Genomic DNA, 18441 nt, shown 5'->3' on the forward strand with positions numbered 1-18441 from the left:
GCTCACACAGGAAGGCGAACTGCAGTTGAACTAAAACTGTGAAGCACTAAGACAAGTTTAACAGACAAAGTAATAAAATGCCTGAAAAGAACAGTATTAGCTTTAAAAGAGTGCTGCTCATATTTCTTCTGATATTTGGAGTATTTTGGAAGCAGTGTGACTCACAGGTAGGATTAACATGAGACATTGTTTTGTGTTCATACTTTAAAATAGTTTAATTAATTGTTTGTTTTTGCTTTCTTGTGTTTGCAGGTGATGACAGAAGAAGCCAACAAACCTCCAGATGACACTCGAGCAAAAGGTATTTGGCATGTGATTTGAATGGGAATGTTTTTACTTGTCTGTGCATTTGAAAATCAACAGGTAAAATAATCTGTGAAAACAGATCTACACTTTTTTTTCGATTATCTAACGAATATCTAAGTTTCAGACTTTCCTTCCATGTTAGCCGCAAATCTTCAAATCAAATCGATATTGACATCTCTCTTTCTATATGTGTTACTTGATTTTAAATAATCTGAAAACCATGTTGGAAATATAAGAAAATGGCAGCTTTAACTAAAATATTGTTTTCTTTTTTATTAATGCATTAAACTAAACAGCATTTTTAAACTACTGTTCTGTAGGCAGCCTATAATTTACACATTTTAGATACTTATTTTCTTAGGTTACATTTTTCTGGTGTTTTACAGAATACACTTAAGAACAAATCATACTATGTATATTTATTTGCTTGTGTTTATTGGAATTGCACTTTGAGTTAATCCAAAAGTAATGCAAAGTATTCAGGTAACATTACTTGTATATTGTTATACTCGAATACATTTTTAAAGTTACCCTCCCAACCCTGATTAATACTGTAGTAATTAGCTCAACAATGACTTCACAAAAGTTTCCTGGTCGAATGTACTTATTGTAAGTTGCTCTGGATAAAAGCTTCAGCTAAATGTAATGTAATAACAAAAATTACTACAAGAAAGAAAAGACCTTCTGCACTTTGAAATGACTTTTAGTAACGAAATGTGCTTTACAAATCAAATGTTTTATTATTATTATTATTATTATTGTTGGGGAAATATTTTCCAAGGTCCATAACTTTGACCCAGTTCAAACTGTCCTGACTGAGCCCACGCACCCGTAGCCTTGGCTGCTGTGCTCTCAGTGTTTTGTCTCCCTGTTCCTGCCTGTTGGCGTCAGCTGATAGAGGTGTTATGAATGATTCTATCTTGTTATGCAGCAATGTTGATTAGTCTCTCTGAACTAGCTAAATACATGGGTCTGGGGTAGAGTTCTTCAGATTTGACGTGGCAACTCTCCCGTGCAGTCAGAACCTCTGGCTCTTGGACTTGTGATGTGAATTCTCCGGCCGAAGCTCTAAATAAACCATCAGTGTTTGACATCAAAGCTCCAGCTCTCCCCGTGTCTCCTTCATGAGTCGGTGACTCCCACTCCATTGCTACACAGAAGTTTCTCCCACAATTATTGCTAGTGTTGAGTGAACTGATAATAAGTTCTGTCTCAGGTGAAGTGACAGAGTTCAAATAAATCGTGTGTTAAAGGTCACCTATTAGCAAAATCCACTTCCTCATGTCTCTTCTACATCAACATGTGCCCCCTGTTCTTCATGTCTCTTCTACATCACCATGTGTCCCCTCTTCTCCATGTCTCTTCTACATCAACATGTGTCCCCTCTTCTTCATGTCTCTTCTACATCAACATGTGTCCCCTCTCCTTCACATGTGTCCCCTCTTCTTCATGTCTCTTCTACATCAACATGTGTCCCCTCTTCTTCATGTCTCTTCTACATCAACATGTGTCCCCTCTTCTTCATGTGTCCCCTCTCTCTTCTCCATGTCTCTTCTACATCAACATGTGTCCCCTCTTCTTCATGTCTCTTCTACATCAACATGTGTCCCCTCTTCTTCATGTCTCTTCTACATCAACATGTGTCCCCTCTTCTTCATGTCTCTTCTACATCAACATGTGTCCCCTCTTCTTCATGTCTCTTCTACATCAACATGTGTCCCCTCTTCTCCATGTCTCTTCTACATCAACATGTGTCCCCTCTGTGGAAAGAGACTCTGGAAGTTTCAGGAACAAAGATTCTCTCTCTTTTTCTCCTGATCCATTTCTATAAAAACCTGTCTGAAAATGAGCTGATCAGATTTTGGCCACTTTATGATGTCATAACGATGTTTTGTCTTGTGTAACCATTAGCCAATCAGCAACCAAGGTAACCCCCCTCCCTCTTATCACCTTAATCTCCTCCTAGAGCACCATTGTGTTCTTTTTAACCAAATATCTCTCAGAGGGGCGTGGGGAGGGGCTCCTTATTTTCATCTAAAGTAACAGACAGAGAATCAGCACTTTGGAAACAGGGCTGAAACAGAGGGGATTATGGGTAATGCTGCAATGATCTGTTTGGTGTTTGGAGCCAATCACTTCTGAGACATGTTTTGTATATATCTGAGACCTGTAACAGATTGATAAACAGTATAATAGCTTAAGGGACCTTTTTTAAAGCCACAGCTGTTCTGTTTCCCCTCAGAAGGTCGTGGAGGAGACGGCAGCGCCTTCTTCGCCCAGCGGAGCTGCCACCAGTTGCTGAAGGGCGACTCCGGGGACTTCTACTCCCCGGACTACATGTGCTCCAACCCCCCCCTGTGGTGTAACTGGACCATCCAGGTGGCCCCTGCCTGGAGGATCGACCTGTACCTGGAGGACCTGACCCCTGACGACGCCTGCCACCTCAAAGACGACCAGGTGCACGTGGACGAGCCCACGGGACATTTTGGGGGCACCAACGTCCTGCAGAAGTGCTGGAAAGAGGCCAAATACACGTCGTCCTCCAACACTCTGTACGTGGTGCTGCTGATCGGGGGTTGGCCCACCCCACCCTACAGGGGCTTCTACGGACGATATCAGGTTTCATGTTTTGTTTGTTTGAAGACCAAGAGTTAGTCTAAAGAAGACCAGGAAGCTTCTCGAAAAGTTTATATGTTAAGGCTATGGTAGGTTTACAAGGGAGCACAGCTGTGGTTCCTAAATCCAATTCACTTGTCCACAGTCCACTTTCAGCTAGCTGTCTGCAGGTGCAAGAATGAAAGAGATCGTTTCTCTCTATAACATCGTATTTAGTCTTCTTCCATTGGCTGATGTCGACGGAGGCGGGTCTTCTTCTGTAGTCCTCTGACGACGTAGCCGTGGCGCATCTCTTATGATATTTTATTACAATTCTTCTGATGTTTGTTGGTCATTGAACACATAGTAATATTAGTAATGCAGCGTAGATGAGTGAGAGTTGGAGACGGTGTGTTTAGTATGTAAAAAAACCACTGCTACAGTAAATGATGTCCCTTAAAGTTCCGCCACAATATATTGATTATTTCTCCCACAGGCCTTCGGACCCCCCGTGGTTTACAACCCTCAGGAGGGACTACCAGAAACAAACATGGGGTCACAATCTCTTCCTTCTGGACTCTTGGAGTTAAATGAACGTCCAGATCCAAATCCTGATCTCATGTATGACTTCAACAATCAGCCTTCAGAGATGACTGCCGAGAAAAAGGAGAATGAGGAGGGTGCGGACACTGAGGTGGGAATCAAACCTTCAACTGTAATGCCTGGCTCCACCAAATTGGTTGTATCCACACTATTAGAGTGGCGCAGGGGTGACGGAATTTGTAATATTGCAGAAAATAGGCTTAGACATGTTCTTATCTATCTACATTATCTATCTAACCAAATCAACCCACAGATACAAATGACTAACCTAAACCTATCTTTCCTTCAGGTGGTTGAAAATCAACGTCCATCGTTGGAGAGCTACAGCCAGTTAAAAGCCACTCCCACAGTGGAATCATCCACTCAGGTAACGTCTCGATGGGGCAGAGAAGCCTCTCAAACCCCTTCAGGCCCGTCAGATTCATCCGTCCCTCCCCAGCAGGAGGAGGAGGGTCAGAACCAGAACCAGGAAGAGGAGGGTCCGAACCAGGAGAAGGAGGGTCCGAACCAGGAGGAGGAGGGTCCGAACCAGGAGCAGGAGGGTCCGAACCAGGAGCAGGAGGGTCCGAACCAGGAGCAGGAGGGTCCGAACCAGGAGCAGGAGGGTCCGAACCAGGAGCAGGAGGGTCCGAACCAGGAGCAGGAGGGTCCGAACCAGGAGAAGGAGGGTCCGAACCAGGAGCAGGAGAGTCAGAACCAGGAGAAGGAGGGACCGAACCAGGAGAAGGAGAGTCAGAACCAGGAGCAGGAGAGTCAGAACCAGGAGCAGGAGAGTCCGAACCAGGAGCAGGAGGGTCCGAACCAGGAGCAGGAGGGTCCGAACCAGGAGCAGGAGGGTCCGAACCAGGAGGAGGAGGGTCAGAACCTGCAGCTCAAACCCACTGAAGTCATCTCGACAGCTGCTGTGGAGGAAGCTTCGACACATCCAGAGGAAGCTACTGCTGCAGAGAAGGAGAAGTCTGCAGACGATAAGAGCAGAAAGGAGGTCACCGAGGCCTCGGATCAACTTCCTGTCCCCTCAGAGGAACCAGAACCAGAACTAGAACCAGAGGAGACTCATCCTCATCCCAACATGGTGGAGCCGCTGTCGGACCAGAGAGCGCACCGTGAGTCCATCTTTGTTTTCATTCAGAACAACTTACTCTACGCTGAAATGCATTTAATTTGAACCATTATTTTCCCAATATTTAGATTAATTAACATTTTGGGACCATTTAGTAGTTTGGGTTGGATTAGATGGCCTTAATGAAAATAATGGATGATCAGTCACCTAAATATTTCAAATGGAAACATTACTACATACCTGAACCACCGATGTGTTTTATGCATCACAATGTTATAGACTAGTTATATAATTTAGACATATCTGTTTTAAGGCGATTGCCTGAAAAGCACTGTTCTAGACCATAAGTTACATGTTTAGTAATGAACTAAACTCTCTCTCGTAGCCCGCATCAGAAATCACTCTGGAATTTCACATCTTCCTGGTGGTGAGTATTGGACACATGATGCACATCTTCAAAATGTGTTTTATTTTCTGTTAATATTTCACAGGATACAAACATCACATGCAGGAGGCTGACGCTGTGTTTTGGGGCGTTGACAGATTACCTGTTTGAAGTGGCTGTGGAAATGAACTTCAGTCCAGATGTGGAGGAGAGCTGGGACAACCTGGCCCTGTCCCTGCTGTTCTCTGTGGAGGCTTTGGTGAGTTGGTGACAACAAAGCAACACAATTTAAAGAGGTCATAATATGCTTTTGGGGTTTTCCCTTTCCTATAGTGTGTTCTACAGGTTTTAGTGCAAAGGCTAAAAGACCTGTGTTCTCGATGTCCCCATTACATCACTACAAAACATTGTACGTGATAGGCTAAGGGGCGGGACATCTCTAAGTGGTTGACCAATCACAACAGAGCCGGCCAGCTAACCAATCAGAGCAGACTGGGCTCTGGTTTCAGACAGAGGGTGAAAAGAGGTGCTGCAGCACAGGCAGTGTGAGAGAAATAAAGAGCTTTTTGAACATTGAAGCATGGAGACATGTCCTAGTAGAGACACTACATACTGATATACACCTGAACATCAGCAGGAGAGGACTCTTTAAAGTAGAGACACTACATACTGATCTACACCTGAACATCAGCAGGAGAGGACTCTTTAAAGTAGAGACACTACATACTGATATACACCTGAACATCAGCAGGAGAGGACTCTTTAAAGTAGAGACACTACATACTGATATACACCTGAACATCAGCAGGAGAGGACTCTTTAAAGTAGAGACACTACATACTGATATACACCTGATCATCAGCAGGAGAGGACTCTTTAAAGTTGCTTCATTTACCATGCATGTAGAGTTTATGTTGTTAAAAAGAAGCAGGTGCATTTGTTACCTGAAGTTGTTGTGTTCCTGTAGATCAGTAAGGAGCTGGAGAATCTGCACACGCCGCTGTCCATGTCGTCTGAAAGAACAAAAAGGTTGGTGAACAACACCCACAGTACAATCTGCAGATTTGTGTTTATGATACTTAAACAGAGAGAGGGTACACATGTTTAACCTGTGGAGGCAGACGAAAAGCAAGTCAGGCGACTTTGCCTCGTTTCGTTTACTTTTACCTTTTACTGAAGGCGTCATGAGAGATGCAAGGAAAGAGAAAGCAAGGAAACATGTTTTTGTGAAGCAAGGCTCCCTTTACGCCTTTTTTTTAAAGCATGAATGTTTTGGTTATTCTATCCAACATGAGCTCAGAAGATATACCTGTTTTCAGCTTTGAATATTCATTTTTCAGGCTTTTCAAATACCTTGTATTGTTGAAGAAGTAAACAAGCATTTTGCAACCTTGTTACCTTCACTTGCATCTTAGATCCTCTCACCAAAGACATGAGAGAGAGAGGTTAAAAAAGTGATCAATCAAGGAAACATGATTTTTTGAAATTACATTAAAGGTCCCCTTATTGTTTTTCATCAATATATTACAGGTCTCAGATATGTACAGAACCTGTCTCTGATTGGCTGAAACACCAAACAGATCATTGCAGCATTACCCATAATCCCCTCTTTTTTAGCCCCTGTTTCCAAAGTGCCTGAAAATAAGGAGCCCCCTCCCCACGCCCCTCTGAGAGAGATTTGGTTACAAAAGAACACAAATAAGCGCTTTCACACCGCAGTACTTTCCCACAAAGGTTCATGAGAACTTAGTTCATCAGAAACTCTTTAGTTCTGATGAACTAAGTACAGATCGCGTTCACACCGGAATAAATCCCTAAGGGTGGATTAGGCAAAAGAAAGCCGCTTCTTCTTCTTCTTCTACTTTGGGTTTACTGGCAGGGCCGCAAACAACTTCACGGGCGTATACTGCCGCCCCAAAATCCCGGCCGGAAGTCCCCGGAAGTTGGGGACTGGCTTCAGTAGAAAGGGCTGCTGGGACTCCCAGCAGCTTCTACTGAAGCCATCCGAGGTAAATCAGCCAGAACGCCGACACCTCCTCGATCTCTACCGTTCCCATGTTTTATTTTGTGTTGCCATAAGTTAGTCTCTCTGCGTTTCTGCGCTGGGCTAATGGCTAATGCTAATAATGCTAAATGCGGAGGAATAATAAAATGGTGGCTTCACAACCACTTTTGTTTTGTTTTACAGGGCGGTGGTTTGCAATCCGCCCAGCGCCAATCAGAAATATAGCTCTTTTCCTCACAAGAAGGGGCCGCATGAGATTAGTTCTCATGAACTAATTTTTAGCTCCGGGCTCTTTTTGGGTGGAACGCGACATTGTTCGGAACTATTATTCGGAACTAAAAGTGGGAAAAGTACTCGGTGTGAAACACAGGCTAATGGTGCTCTAGGAGGAGATTCGGTGAAAGGTATGGGGGGGGGGGGGGGGGGTTTACTTGGTTAGGTGAATGGCTAATGGTTACTCAGCCAAAACATACGTTATGACATCATAAAGTGGCCAAAATCTGATCAGCTCATTTTCAGACAGGTTTTTTTATAAATGGATCAGGACAAAAAGAGAGAGAATCTTTGTTCCTGAAACTTTCAGAGTCTCTTTCCACAGAGGGGACACATGTTGATGTAGAAGAGACATGAAGAAGAGGGGACACATGTTTATCTAGAAGAGACATGAAGAAGAGGGGACACATGTTGATGTAGAAGAGACATGAAGAAGAGGGGACACATGTTGATGTAGAAGAGACATGGAGAAGAGGGGACACATGTTGATGTAGAAGAGACATGAAGAGTGGTTGTTATCATTTTACATTACAGCTCAAACTGTCTCAACTCTTGGTGCACTCACTAGCTGATGTACCTGTTGACCTGTGAGCTCAGATCTGACCTCAGTGATGCTCCTTGTTGTTTGCAGGCTGAGTGCTGGAGCGCTGTTCATCGTGTGGCTGCAGCTGGATCAGGGTCCTGGAGGTCTGCAGGTCCACAGGACGCTGCACTCCGCCCTGCAGGGACTCATCTCAACACACGTGGGCGTCGGAGGAAACGGCAGGAAGGCTGTCATCCTCTCCGTGTCCACTGCAGGTACAGCTGGGCTTCAGTTTGACACAGGGTGGAAAAGTCACTTTATTTTAAACTGCTGACTTTAATTACATTACATTTCATTTGGCTGATGCTTTTATCCAAAGCATCAAGATTCAAACTGCGTACAAATAAAGGGCAAATATATACAATTCGGTTTATTTGTGTAGAACTTTTTTAAATGTGTTTACATAAGAAATATAACTGTTATACTAGTATGTGTTATTTCCTTCAATTAATATTAATTAATTAATATTAAAGCAGAATTTTATTTTGCTCATTTTGAACTACAATTTTTTTCTTATAGACTAATCTGCTAATTATTCAATTTGTTTGGTTTGTAAACGATAAATAATTGTTTTTTAAATAGTAAAGAAAACATTTATTGGGCTGATAATGTATATGGTGGGTGACAGATGTGTAATTAAAAAATGATTTGAGTAAATGTATTTGTGACAGGATCCTAAAACCAACTGTGGAAGGTAACTAACAGAAGAATGGACGTGCACCACCTTAGGAGGAAGTTACACATCTCAGTAAAGGCTGCTAGCATTAATGTATATGTGTGTTTCAGATGTGGACGAGTGTCTGTCGCAGCTGATGCGCTGTGACCTTAACGCAGACTGTGAGAACCGGTTCGGATCGTACTCGTGTCGCTGCAGGTCAGGTTTCCACGACGAGTCCCTCCTCGGGTCGGCAGGAACTGTGTGTGTGAATCAGAACGCTGCAGGTGAGCGGGACTCTCTCACACACACTGATTTCATTAAGATGAACCCAGTTAAAGAGTCCAGAAGCAGGGAGGGATACTGATCTGACCGACAAGGAAGAGACACCACAAAGAAACATTGATAGACTACACAGAGATATCAGAAACATAGAGTCAAAATGACTGAATAAGAGGGCAATAACCACAAAGACAAACACAGTATGGGCAAAACAAGCACAGACAAACAATACCCACCAACGACCACAAAAACGACGATGGAGAGAAATAGAGACAAACACACGTTGACTACAATTACTCATGACACCTCTACAAAGATGCACTTAACAACTTCAATGGCACAAAAAATACACAAACGATACGATATTACTTTATTGGTCAGATCAAGTCTGAAATTCGACTTGCGTCACAGCAGCTCCATGTCCAACATAAACAGTATCAAGACACAATACATGAAACACAAACATTTAACATAACAGCACAATCAGTGAGAGAAAAGCTGCTCAAAGAGCCGTCAGCGTGCATTTGATCTGTAGCTCTGTGTTTACTGTGAGGATTGACTGATGCACGAAGGAGTGCTTCAGTCTGACTTTATTGAATGGTGGGACCCTGTATCTCCGATTAGATGGTAGCAGTTCATACTCACTGTTCAGAACATGGTTTGGGTCAGAGATGATGTTGTTGGACAGCCTCACTAGGTTGTTATGATAGGCTGAGTCATAGAGTCTCTGACAGGGTTGACCAACAATCTTTGAGCAGATTTTTAACAGGTGGAGCAGTTTTGATTTTAAAGCTGCTGACAAACACTTGTACCAGGTAGTATTGCAGTACTGCAGAATAGACATGATCACAGATGTAAAGAACAACAGAAGAATTTCTCTGCTCGCCCCAAAAGACCTAAGACGGCGGAGAAAATCAATTATTTGTTTTGTCCTTTTACAAAACAACTGCTAAGACATACAAAATGACCAAAACCACACCAATTGACCCTAAAGAGACGCACAACGACACTAAAGAACGACAGTCTTTGTGTGTAGCTCCCATGTTGGACAGTTGGTAGTGGGTCCCTGTGCATGTCTAAGTTAGAATAGATAGAATTGGAGGATGAAAGCCTCTTTAATCACACATACACACACAGCACACACAGTGAAAGTTGACCTCTGCTTTTAACCAGACATGGCAACAGTACACACACCCTTTACTCAAGTAGAAGTACAGATACTCGTTTTTAAAAATACTCTGGTAAAAGTAGAAGTACTGACTAAACTTATTTACTAAAGTAAAAGTATGGGCTTTCGAACTGTACTTAGAGTAAAAAGTACCCCATAACTTTGTGTCCTTGGGCACTTCAGCCTAATTGTCTGTATTCACTGTTACATGTCTGATATGTGTAACATGTAATGTGAAGTGCTTTGAGCATTCGAAAAAGTGCTCTAGTCTTAATCTGCGTTTCATTACATTTATTAAAGTAACCAGCCTGTTTTGAAAATGTAGGAAGTAGAAAGTACAGATATTTGTGTTAAAGAAAATGTCCGGTGCCTTGCTCAAGGGCACCACGGCAGGGCCCTGGAGGTGAACTGGGACCTCTCCAAGTAGCAGTCCACACTCCATATTTAGGTCTGTTTGGGGACTCGAACCGGCGACCCTACGGCTCACAGTCCCTACTGACTGAGCCTCTGCATGTCTATGTTCAGAGCCCTTTGTCTTATTGTCCAGATGTGATGGTCCCCTGACTTCCTGTTGTCTCTTCAGGCTGCAGCTCGTCCTCAGAGTCTCGAGGCGTCTACGTTCTCTTCTTCCTGCTGAGCTCGGTGCTGCTGCTGCTGCTGGGGGCCGCCGGGCTGCTGTACCTCCGCCACCACAGGGGGGCCTTCCTGCTGCGGGGCCACGCCGACCCCAACAACAACAACAACAACACCAACAACACCGCAACCCACCACTATCATGCTGACTCTGAGCTGCCCCCCCCACCCCCTCCTGCCCGGGGCTTCAGGGATGTCCCGCTGCTGCGCTTCAGCTCCCTGCAGCCGGGGGGGCAGGGAGGGAAGATGTGAGCAACAGAGCATCTTTAAAAACATTTAGGTTATTTAGTTTGATTTCAGTTTCATCTGATGCGGTTCACTGTCTGAATTAAAGCACAACAAAGCAGCTTGTGTTTTCTGTCTCTTTCTATTTTTTAACTTTTTTAAATAGACCGCCAAAAAACATACGTGGCAATGCTTGCATAACGGCACCTGTTGTACACTGACTTTTGATACTAACGTGTACAAAGTGCATTTATCCTTCAAGGATAAGGCTATAGCCTATATGTAAGGAAATATAAGCTGTAAACTATATGTAAAATGTAAACGACTGAATAGAAAATAATATGTATCCTCTACTGAATAGGATGCATAACAGATGGACAAATTAAACTCATATTTGCAGCATGGACATAGAATAAACCTTGCAGCAGCATCAAAAAGTCTCCGGTCTACTCATATCTTTATTTTACGTCAATGGTGGACATGTAAGACTTAAACTCAGTGCTACCTGTTAACCACTTGGTGTTGACAAAATGGTGATATATATGTGTTGTGTTGTTGCATTATTCCTCTATTTCTAGTGTTCATGTCCATAATGCCACATTTAAATTCAGGAATGCACCTGATTATTCGGCGTGACTCTCTGGCCGAAGGGAACTCCAGCAGCAGGACGTCCGGCCTGTTGTGACGCCTGAGTTTCAGCCGGCTCCTGCAACACTGTGAGCATGCTGCAGGGACTGAGTGAAGTCCAGAGCGCTTTAATAGGCTTACAGCAGCTAATCCAGGGCGGTGGGCCGTCACATGGGGAGTCTGCTGACCTCAGCCTGCTTTATTACAGGGTGACTGTTCCTTCAGCCCACAACAAGGCTTCTCTTCAGCGGATGTGCTATACACAGAGTTTCAATAAATGTAATCAGAGGTGGGAAGTAGTGGAGTACAAATACTTTGTTACTGTACTTAAGTAAATGTTTCTGGGATCAGTACTTTACTCTAATTATTTTTCTGAGTACTTTTTAATTTACCTTCTTACATTTTGAACCCAAATACCTGTACTTTCTACTTCTTAAATTTTGAACCCAAATACCTGTACTTTCTACTTCTTAAATTTTGAACCCAAATACCTGTACTTTCTACTTCTCACATTTTGAACCCAAATACCTGTACTTTCTACTTCTCACATTTTGAACACAAATACCTGTACTTTCTACTTCTTAAATTTCCCAAACAGGCTGGTTCCTTTAGTTTGAATGTGTGTTTGGTGGCGTGATCATTATTATTCAGAGTCATTGCGTGCCTATTGATTCAAATCAATAGGCACGCAATGACTCTGAATAATAATGATCACGCCACCAAACACACATTCAAACTAAAGGAACCAGCCTGTTTGGGAAATTTAAGAAGTAGAANTGAACCTCCTCTACAGGGAGACGTGCCTCCTTATACCGATCAAGACCGGCTGATAGTTCCGATAGCACCAAATGTAGATGCCGACTAAGTTTCCCCTATAACCAACAAAGTTTCTTTGCTATCTACATTTAGTTCCCGAACTTAGGTCTTCCTCAGCTACTACTGCTATCGGAACACCACTTAGCCTTACTCGAGGGGTAACTTAGTCCTGTCGTCTTTCGAACGTGTAGAAGGCCCGCGTCCTGATTAATTGAGTAGAGAAAGCTGAGGTGAAGCCTCGCCTAAATCTTAATGATTGTTTCCCGTGATATATATCGATTTATTTTCCTGACCGCAATAGATTTCGGTCAACTCATCGTGAACTTTACAAATAGAGATACTTTGGACTACATGAATATAGTAGACAAAAGAAGTTCAAACATAGAACAAACCAGCTTAAGTGAATAATTCAGCGCAACCTATTTTCGTATTCGATTTACGTTACACTTGATATTTACATCAGCCGGTCTTGGTCGCAAGGAGACGTCTTTCCTCTGTTAGAGGAGGTTCAGGCGAAGAGTTCACTGAATACTTTGATGCTGAAGACTTTAGAGCAATTAAATAATGAAGATAAAGCATTGTAATGCTGAAATAAGAGCATTGATACTGAAATAAGAGATTTTAGAGCTCAAAAAAAGGGAATTCACACGGGATTATGAGGCGCATCTAGTAGTTACTATGTTAACTTTGATATTAAGACGTACTCAAAAAACTTACCACAGTATAACGTTGTAAACTGTTAATTTATGTTTATAAGGTACCCCTTTATAATTTTATAAAACATATGTGAATTTGGCACTAGGTAAAATCGCATATGTACCCGGTAACATTATCTTTTAACTATTTAACCTACTTACTGACTATTAGAGACACGCGAAATGTGTGTTAAATGTGTTAATATTTTTGTTTTTTTGAGGATACTATCTTGTAGTTTGTGGTACATGTTTTAGTTTTAAACTTCCCGTTTCGGAGTAGGTTGGATAAAGTCAGAAGGTCTCTAATCGAAAATGGTACATTCTTGTGTAAGGTAACACGTGTCTGTCGTCGTTCCGGAGTTATACAAAAGTATGGTGTAGGAAAGTGTCCTACAATAAAATAAGGGTATGACACCTTCAGTACGTAATTACGTCTGTCCGGGCTATGTTACCCTTTAAAGTTTGGAAGTTTACATACACATGAATTATGTTTTCAAGGTGTGAAGAAAGAGTAACACACTGTCTCTCGTGACGGAAATGGAGTATCGTGTGTAGGTTAAGTTCTAGTAGTTTAGTCTCGAGGAAAGCGCTCATATCAACGGACCGATCGTACTACGAGTCGGTGTGTTTTCCTTCTGTCGAAGTAATACACACATTCCGCGCTTTCACGTCCTACACCACACGGTGTTGCGGTGGGTCCCTGCTTGCGATCGGAGGCAGGAAAGGCACTCCCTTTGACACGCTGAGCTCGGCCCGTACGCGGACTGTGCGAAACTGAGCGACAACTCGATCGCTGCACGGGTTATTAGGTTTCGCTTAGTGGTATCTTGTAAATGTATATCCCACTGTTTAACGTTATATAACAGATATAATCGCGAGCTTCGATGTAAGTACTGAATGGGACACAGAAGAGTAATATGTTCTCAGCGCAGCTCTAAAGTTTATTCAGGCTGATGTTTTGAGATATACTCTGATGTTCAGAGCAAGATAGCGCGCCTAACCCTGTTGACTCGTTCTCTTGCGTTGACTAAACCAGCAGTCACGTCTTCTTATGAATTTTTGTATGTGGCAGTAGCGGAGGTCTGTTATGCAAGTATACTAAGTGAAATCACTCGTCATCGCGAAGTCTTGTCCGAGCGGAGTACAGAAAGGGAGGACGTTAAGACACCGGCGAATAAAACATGTATAGTTTATGGATACTGGACGCTCAAAATTAAAAAATAACTATAATAGAGAGAGCCGTGTCTAATGTCGTATTTAATCGGATCTATATATGTTTTATTTTCTGGACGTTCACTGAGACACATTAGACCATACTAAACGAAGAAATTATTTGTGTTGAAAACTATACGTGTTATTCGGTGTGTAGGGAAAGAGTGCCCCATGGTCGGTTCAGTGATGTACGTATTTAGTACGGTTTGGTACTATCTACGACGGTGGTACTTTCATTATTATTCGAACCTAAAAGAAAAAGAACTACCTATAAAATGTTTTTTTATGTGAGGGAGATTTTTTGTATCTAGCGAAAGTGTGGCGATTCAAGACAACAAGGGAGTGAGATTTATTTGAAAGGATAATGTCTTGAAATGTAAACGTACTCTTGAGAAAATCAAGGTACTTGTGGATATGCGGATACATAAAGAAACACAACGGTATTCACATCAGAGAGACAAAATGACGTAGGACACGATAAGCTGAAAGATATATTGAGATAAAAACAGAATATACGCTACTCTATATTATTTTACTGCCATATTACGACGTAAGTCGTATTTGAATATACAACATGCGCCACTGGAAAGGAGCTCGCACTGCAGACGTCGCAGAGTGAGGCTTCAGTCTGTAATCCTTGGAAGAAGAGGAGTGCTAGATAAGTCCCTTCGCTCGAGAAGATCTGCGAGAGGGGGCTGCCCGGTGACATGTGTCCATTTAAGTTACAATCCACTATTCTTGTGCTATGTGCGAATTGATACATATAGCAAAGACGACCCATACCACATCTACTTGACGCAGATAGAGATTTGACTGTTGTTAACGTTTATCTTTTCTTGGAATGACGATATTACCAACGGTGTGATTTTGACGTTAGATTTTTGTATTCTCTGAGGAGTGTTCATTGCGGATAGATAAAGACTGTCAATAAATGGAGCAAGAGCGACGTCGTTCACTTGACGCTGCAAATTAATCTACCTCAATACCGTCACCATAGTCTTTACTGCCTCCTCCTAGTCTATATCGTCCGGGTTCTTTTTCTTTTCATAAAGGAGGGGGGGTGTATTTCCCCCAAATATCATTTTGCCCCTTTCTTTCTATTTGCGTAACCAAATTTGACGTCTCACACATGTTAAATACTATACCGGTATGGCTACCTACTTATACCAGACTGTAAGTCGTAATAACTACGTTGTCTCACTCAAATAAAATGTGTTTTTCCGTTTAAGTACGAACCGAAGAACGTCTTAAATTACATGTAATCCGGGGTACGTACTTACCACATATCAGACAAAGAGTCCTACAAACGAAACTTTTTGAATACAAGTCTGTTCTCTTAGTAATTAGACTCTCAACAACAAAAGTTGGTATAATTCCCGTTCTCCTTCTCGTATTACTCTCGCAAGGTTTTAACCTCCTTCCGGTTTCTTCCGTTGTAACCTCTTTTTTGTGTATCTGGGTTGTTGTAAACAACAGACAGCCTGTTTTTGCATCAGTGACCTATAATACACGCGCTAAACATTGTCGCCTGTTCTCTTACATTGTTACCTCCAACTTCTAACAAAAAACTTAGTCAGCAGAACCTACAAGGGAGCGGGGACAGACGTTGTATCGACAGTGCTAACTTCTATAGCTTCATATTGTTAGTTTGTTAGAAACCTGCACTTTAGTCAAGGTACCGCGATGTAGTTCCTTCCACGTTTGTCAAAATACACCGTAGGGTGTTTCTCCTTCTTGTCGTCCAGGTGACGTCCATGCCACGCCTCCCCAGAACAACGTCCCGACCCCTGCAATGAGCGTGGATAGCTGCCCGTACCACTTGCCGGACTCACACCCTTGTACAGTGGCCTCGACGACACCCGCGTACTTGTCCTCGTGGAACGCCTACGGTGACTCCGGCTAGGAAGTCTCTGCACTCCCGGTCTTCCCGTCGACCGGAGCCGGGAGGTGCCTTCTGACGATCCCGTCGGTGGTCGTGGTCTCCCCCGGCAATCCGACAGGACTTCTCCCTCTCTCCTGTTTCGGGGTCTTTCCTCTGTATAATCCTGGCCAACAAGGTTAAAGCACCAAAAATATACTCAATGTAATACCAACAAATTGTCAAACAGTCTTTCTTCTAAATAATTGACATAGTTTCTTGCACAACCTTTTCAAAGTTCTAATACTTATGATAATCTGATGCTGATGTGCCAAAAGATTAAGTATTTCGTTATTTGAGAAACCTAAACTAAAGTACTGCTTCACAAGATGCTCCACAGTCCTCATTTTATTGCAGGACGCTGCTGTTGTCTCCTTCTCAAGTCGGTTATGAAACTACGACTTTAATCTCGTAATTATGACTTTATTCTCGTAATATTACGACTTTATTCTCGTAATATTACGACTTTATTCTTGTAACTATGACTTTATTCTGATATTATTATGACTTTATTCGAAATCTCTCAATTTATTTTTTTCTAAGTGTGGCCCGTCGTACTTTAGTAACAGGAAGTGAAATACAGGGATATGAGGCATGGCTAGAATGGGTGATCTGTTGGTATTTTGAGCAAAACACTTCATAGACATGTTTTTTATACATTTTTATATATCTGAGACCTATGCTATTTCCTAAATATTGCATGATAGGTGACCTTTAAGAGAGAGTTTAATTCATAAATAGTAAAGAATCCATGATGCTCAAACTTGGGCCAGAATGGGAAAAGGGTAAAAACATATCGGACAGATTTTCAGAGACAAATGTACTTCCTGAAAGATGAGAAGGGAAATAACATAAAATCATGCTATCCTCGTTTCTTATTTGTTACAATGTGTGAAAATCTGAAGAAAATAAAAATAGCCAAAAACAGTCAATGTAATCAGCATTAACAGAACGCCTCTTAATATTTTGTCTGGGATTTTTCAATTCCAATAACAAAAGTCAAAGTGTGACACAAGATTAAGTTTGAGTTTGGATATGATAACTCTATGAACTATTTTAAATGTTTGCCTTAAATTGGATTTCTTCCATTTCACTAATATATATATCCATACTGTATACAAACAGCAATGGCAACTTATATATGCTCAAGTTTTCTGGGACAACCTGTTCCCGCAAAAAACATCCTAAAATAAAAAAAGTATTTGAAAACCTGGATTAAGGCGGACACATTTGTGATTAGCATTATTATTAACATTACACCATTTAAAGCTATTCTGTTTTGTACTCTGGTTACCTGAAATATAACATATCCAGACAGTTGAATTAAAGCACAGATTGACATTATTTGGAAATAAACTAGATCAATTACTAATTAAACAAATGATCTGCCATAAGCAGCCTGTTGGCTTAGCTCAATTCATTGCATCCCTTAAACGACAACTTGTTGCATTGTTTGTTTGTTTTAAACCAACACAATAATCAGACATTCGCTGTGTCCCAATTCAGCGGCCGCATCCTCCTGAGGATGCATTCGGAGTCCGCATACGTCACTTCCGCCAAACGAAGGCTGTCCCAATTTTAAAAAAAAGACAAGACTCCTCCGAATGCGGCCCGCAAATGCAGCCTTCTTTCCCCAGATTTAGAGGATACATCTGATGTACACTCCGTGGTCTACCATATCCCAGGATGCAACGGGTGACGGTGACGAATGAGTTTTAAAAAAAATATAAGGCTTGTAACGTCCCATCAACGGCTACAACGGTTTCAGCTGGATTCGTTTTTAAATGTACTCACCCAAATAGTAAACGACATGAAAGAAAAGTAAACCTATTTAATTTGTGTATTTAAATATACGGGCAATTGGAGATGTCTTCTTTATATTACATACATAAAATAATATGAAGTGAAAATATTTCTAAACCCTGTTTGGTTTTCATATTGTTGGGATTCATTATAAAGCTAATTTATTTATTTAACTGCTTTTGTTATACAAATCTTACTGCAACAATTTTGTTTTGATAGGGAGCAAGGAGCAGACTGCGCAATTTATCCAGATGCGCGGGGAGAATGAAGCCCTCTTCACGGGGGCCTGTTGCGACCTCGGGAAAGTAATTTAAACATATTATATAACACCAAAATAAGTACAGCTAGATCTGACTCCATATTGAACAGTTTTGAAAACAGTTTGAAAACAGTTTGAAAATAGTTTGAAAATATTTTGCCTAGTGTCAGAAATTATTACCGGCACTTGTGACTGCAGCTGGTTGCTAGGTGACGGGGGCGGGGCCTCATCATCCTATGAGAGGTGACTCATGGCCGCATGATGACTAAGAATGCCCAACTTGATGAGAGCGAAACGCTCACAGATACCCGGAATTGCCTGAGAACGTACCCGGT

The 18441-nt window shown here is 42.0% G+C and overlaps 1 protein-coding gene across 2 annotated transcripts; it reads left to right on the plus strand.

Annotated features, from left to right (window-relative positions):
• On the plus strand, positions 1-11709 carry LOC104960896 (uncharacterized). 2 transcript variants are annotated; one of them, XM_010789070.1, is made up of 12 exons: positions 1-167; positions 253-301; positions 2549-2925; positions 3398-3595; positions 3794-3871; positions 3947-4610; positions 4953-4994; positions 5111-5211; positions 5920-5981; positions 7862-8028; positions 8600-8755; positions 10502-11709. In XM_010789070.1, exons 1-12 carry the CDS (start codon positions 78-80, stop codon positions 10801-10803), a joined length of 2286 nt encoding a protein of 761 aa, XP_010787372.1. In that variant the 5' UTR covers positions 1-77; the 3' UTR covers positions 10804-11709. The 2 variants fall into 2 exon arrangements, with proteins under 2 accessions (XP_010787372.1, XP_010787371.1); XM_010789069.1 differs by having other exon boundaries at positions 3794-4610.
• Positions 11710-18441: the final 6732 nt, after the last annotated feature.

The sequence above is a fragment of the Notothenia coriiceps genome, unplaced genomic scaffold, assembly GCF_000735185.1.
Source record: "Notothenia coriiceps isolate Sejong01 unplaced genomic scaffold, NC01 NC01_scaffold00032522, whole genome shotgun sequence".
Lineage (NCBI taxonomy): Eukaryota > Metazoa > Chordata > Actinopteri > Perciformes > Nototheniidae > Notothenia > Notothenia coriiceps.

Excerpts from the sequence above, each read along its gene's own strand:
- LOC104960896 (XM_010789069.1), top strand. The coding sequence starts at position 78 with ATGCCTGAAAAGAACAGTATTAGCTTTAAAAGAGTGCTGCTCATATTT. Across the intron at positions 2,926-3,397 it reads GCTTCTACGGACGATATCAG|GCCTTCGGACCCCCCGTGGT; the intron begins GTTTCATGTTTT and ends TTTCTCCCACAG. Across the intron at positions 3,596-3,793 it reads AGGAGGGTGCGGACACTGAG|GTGGTTGAAAATCAACGTCC; the intron begins GTGGGAATCAAA and ends TCTTTCCTTCAG.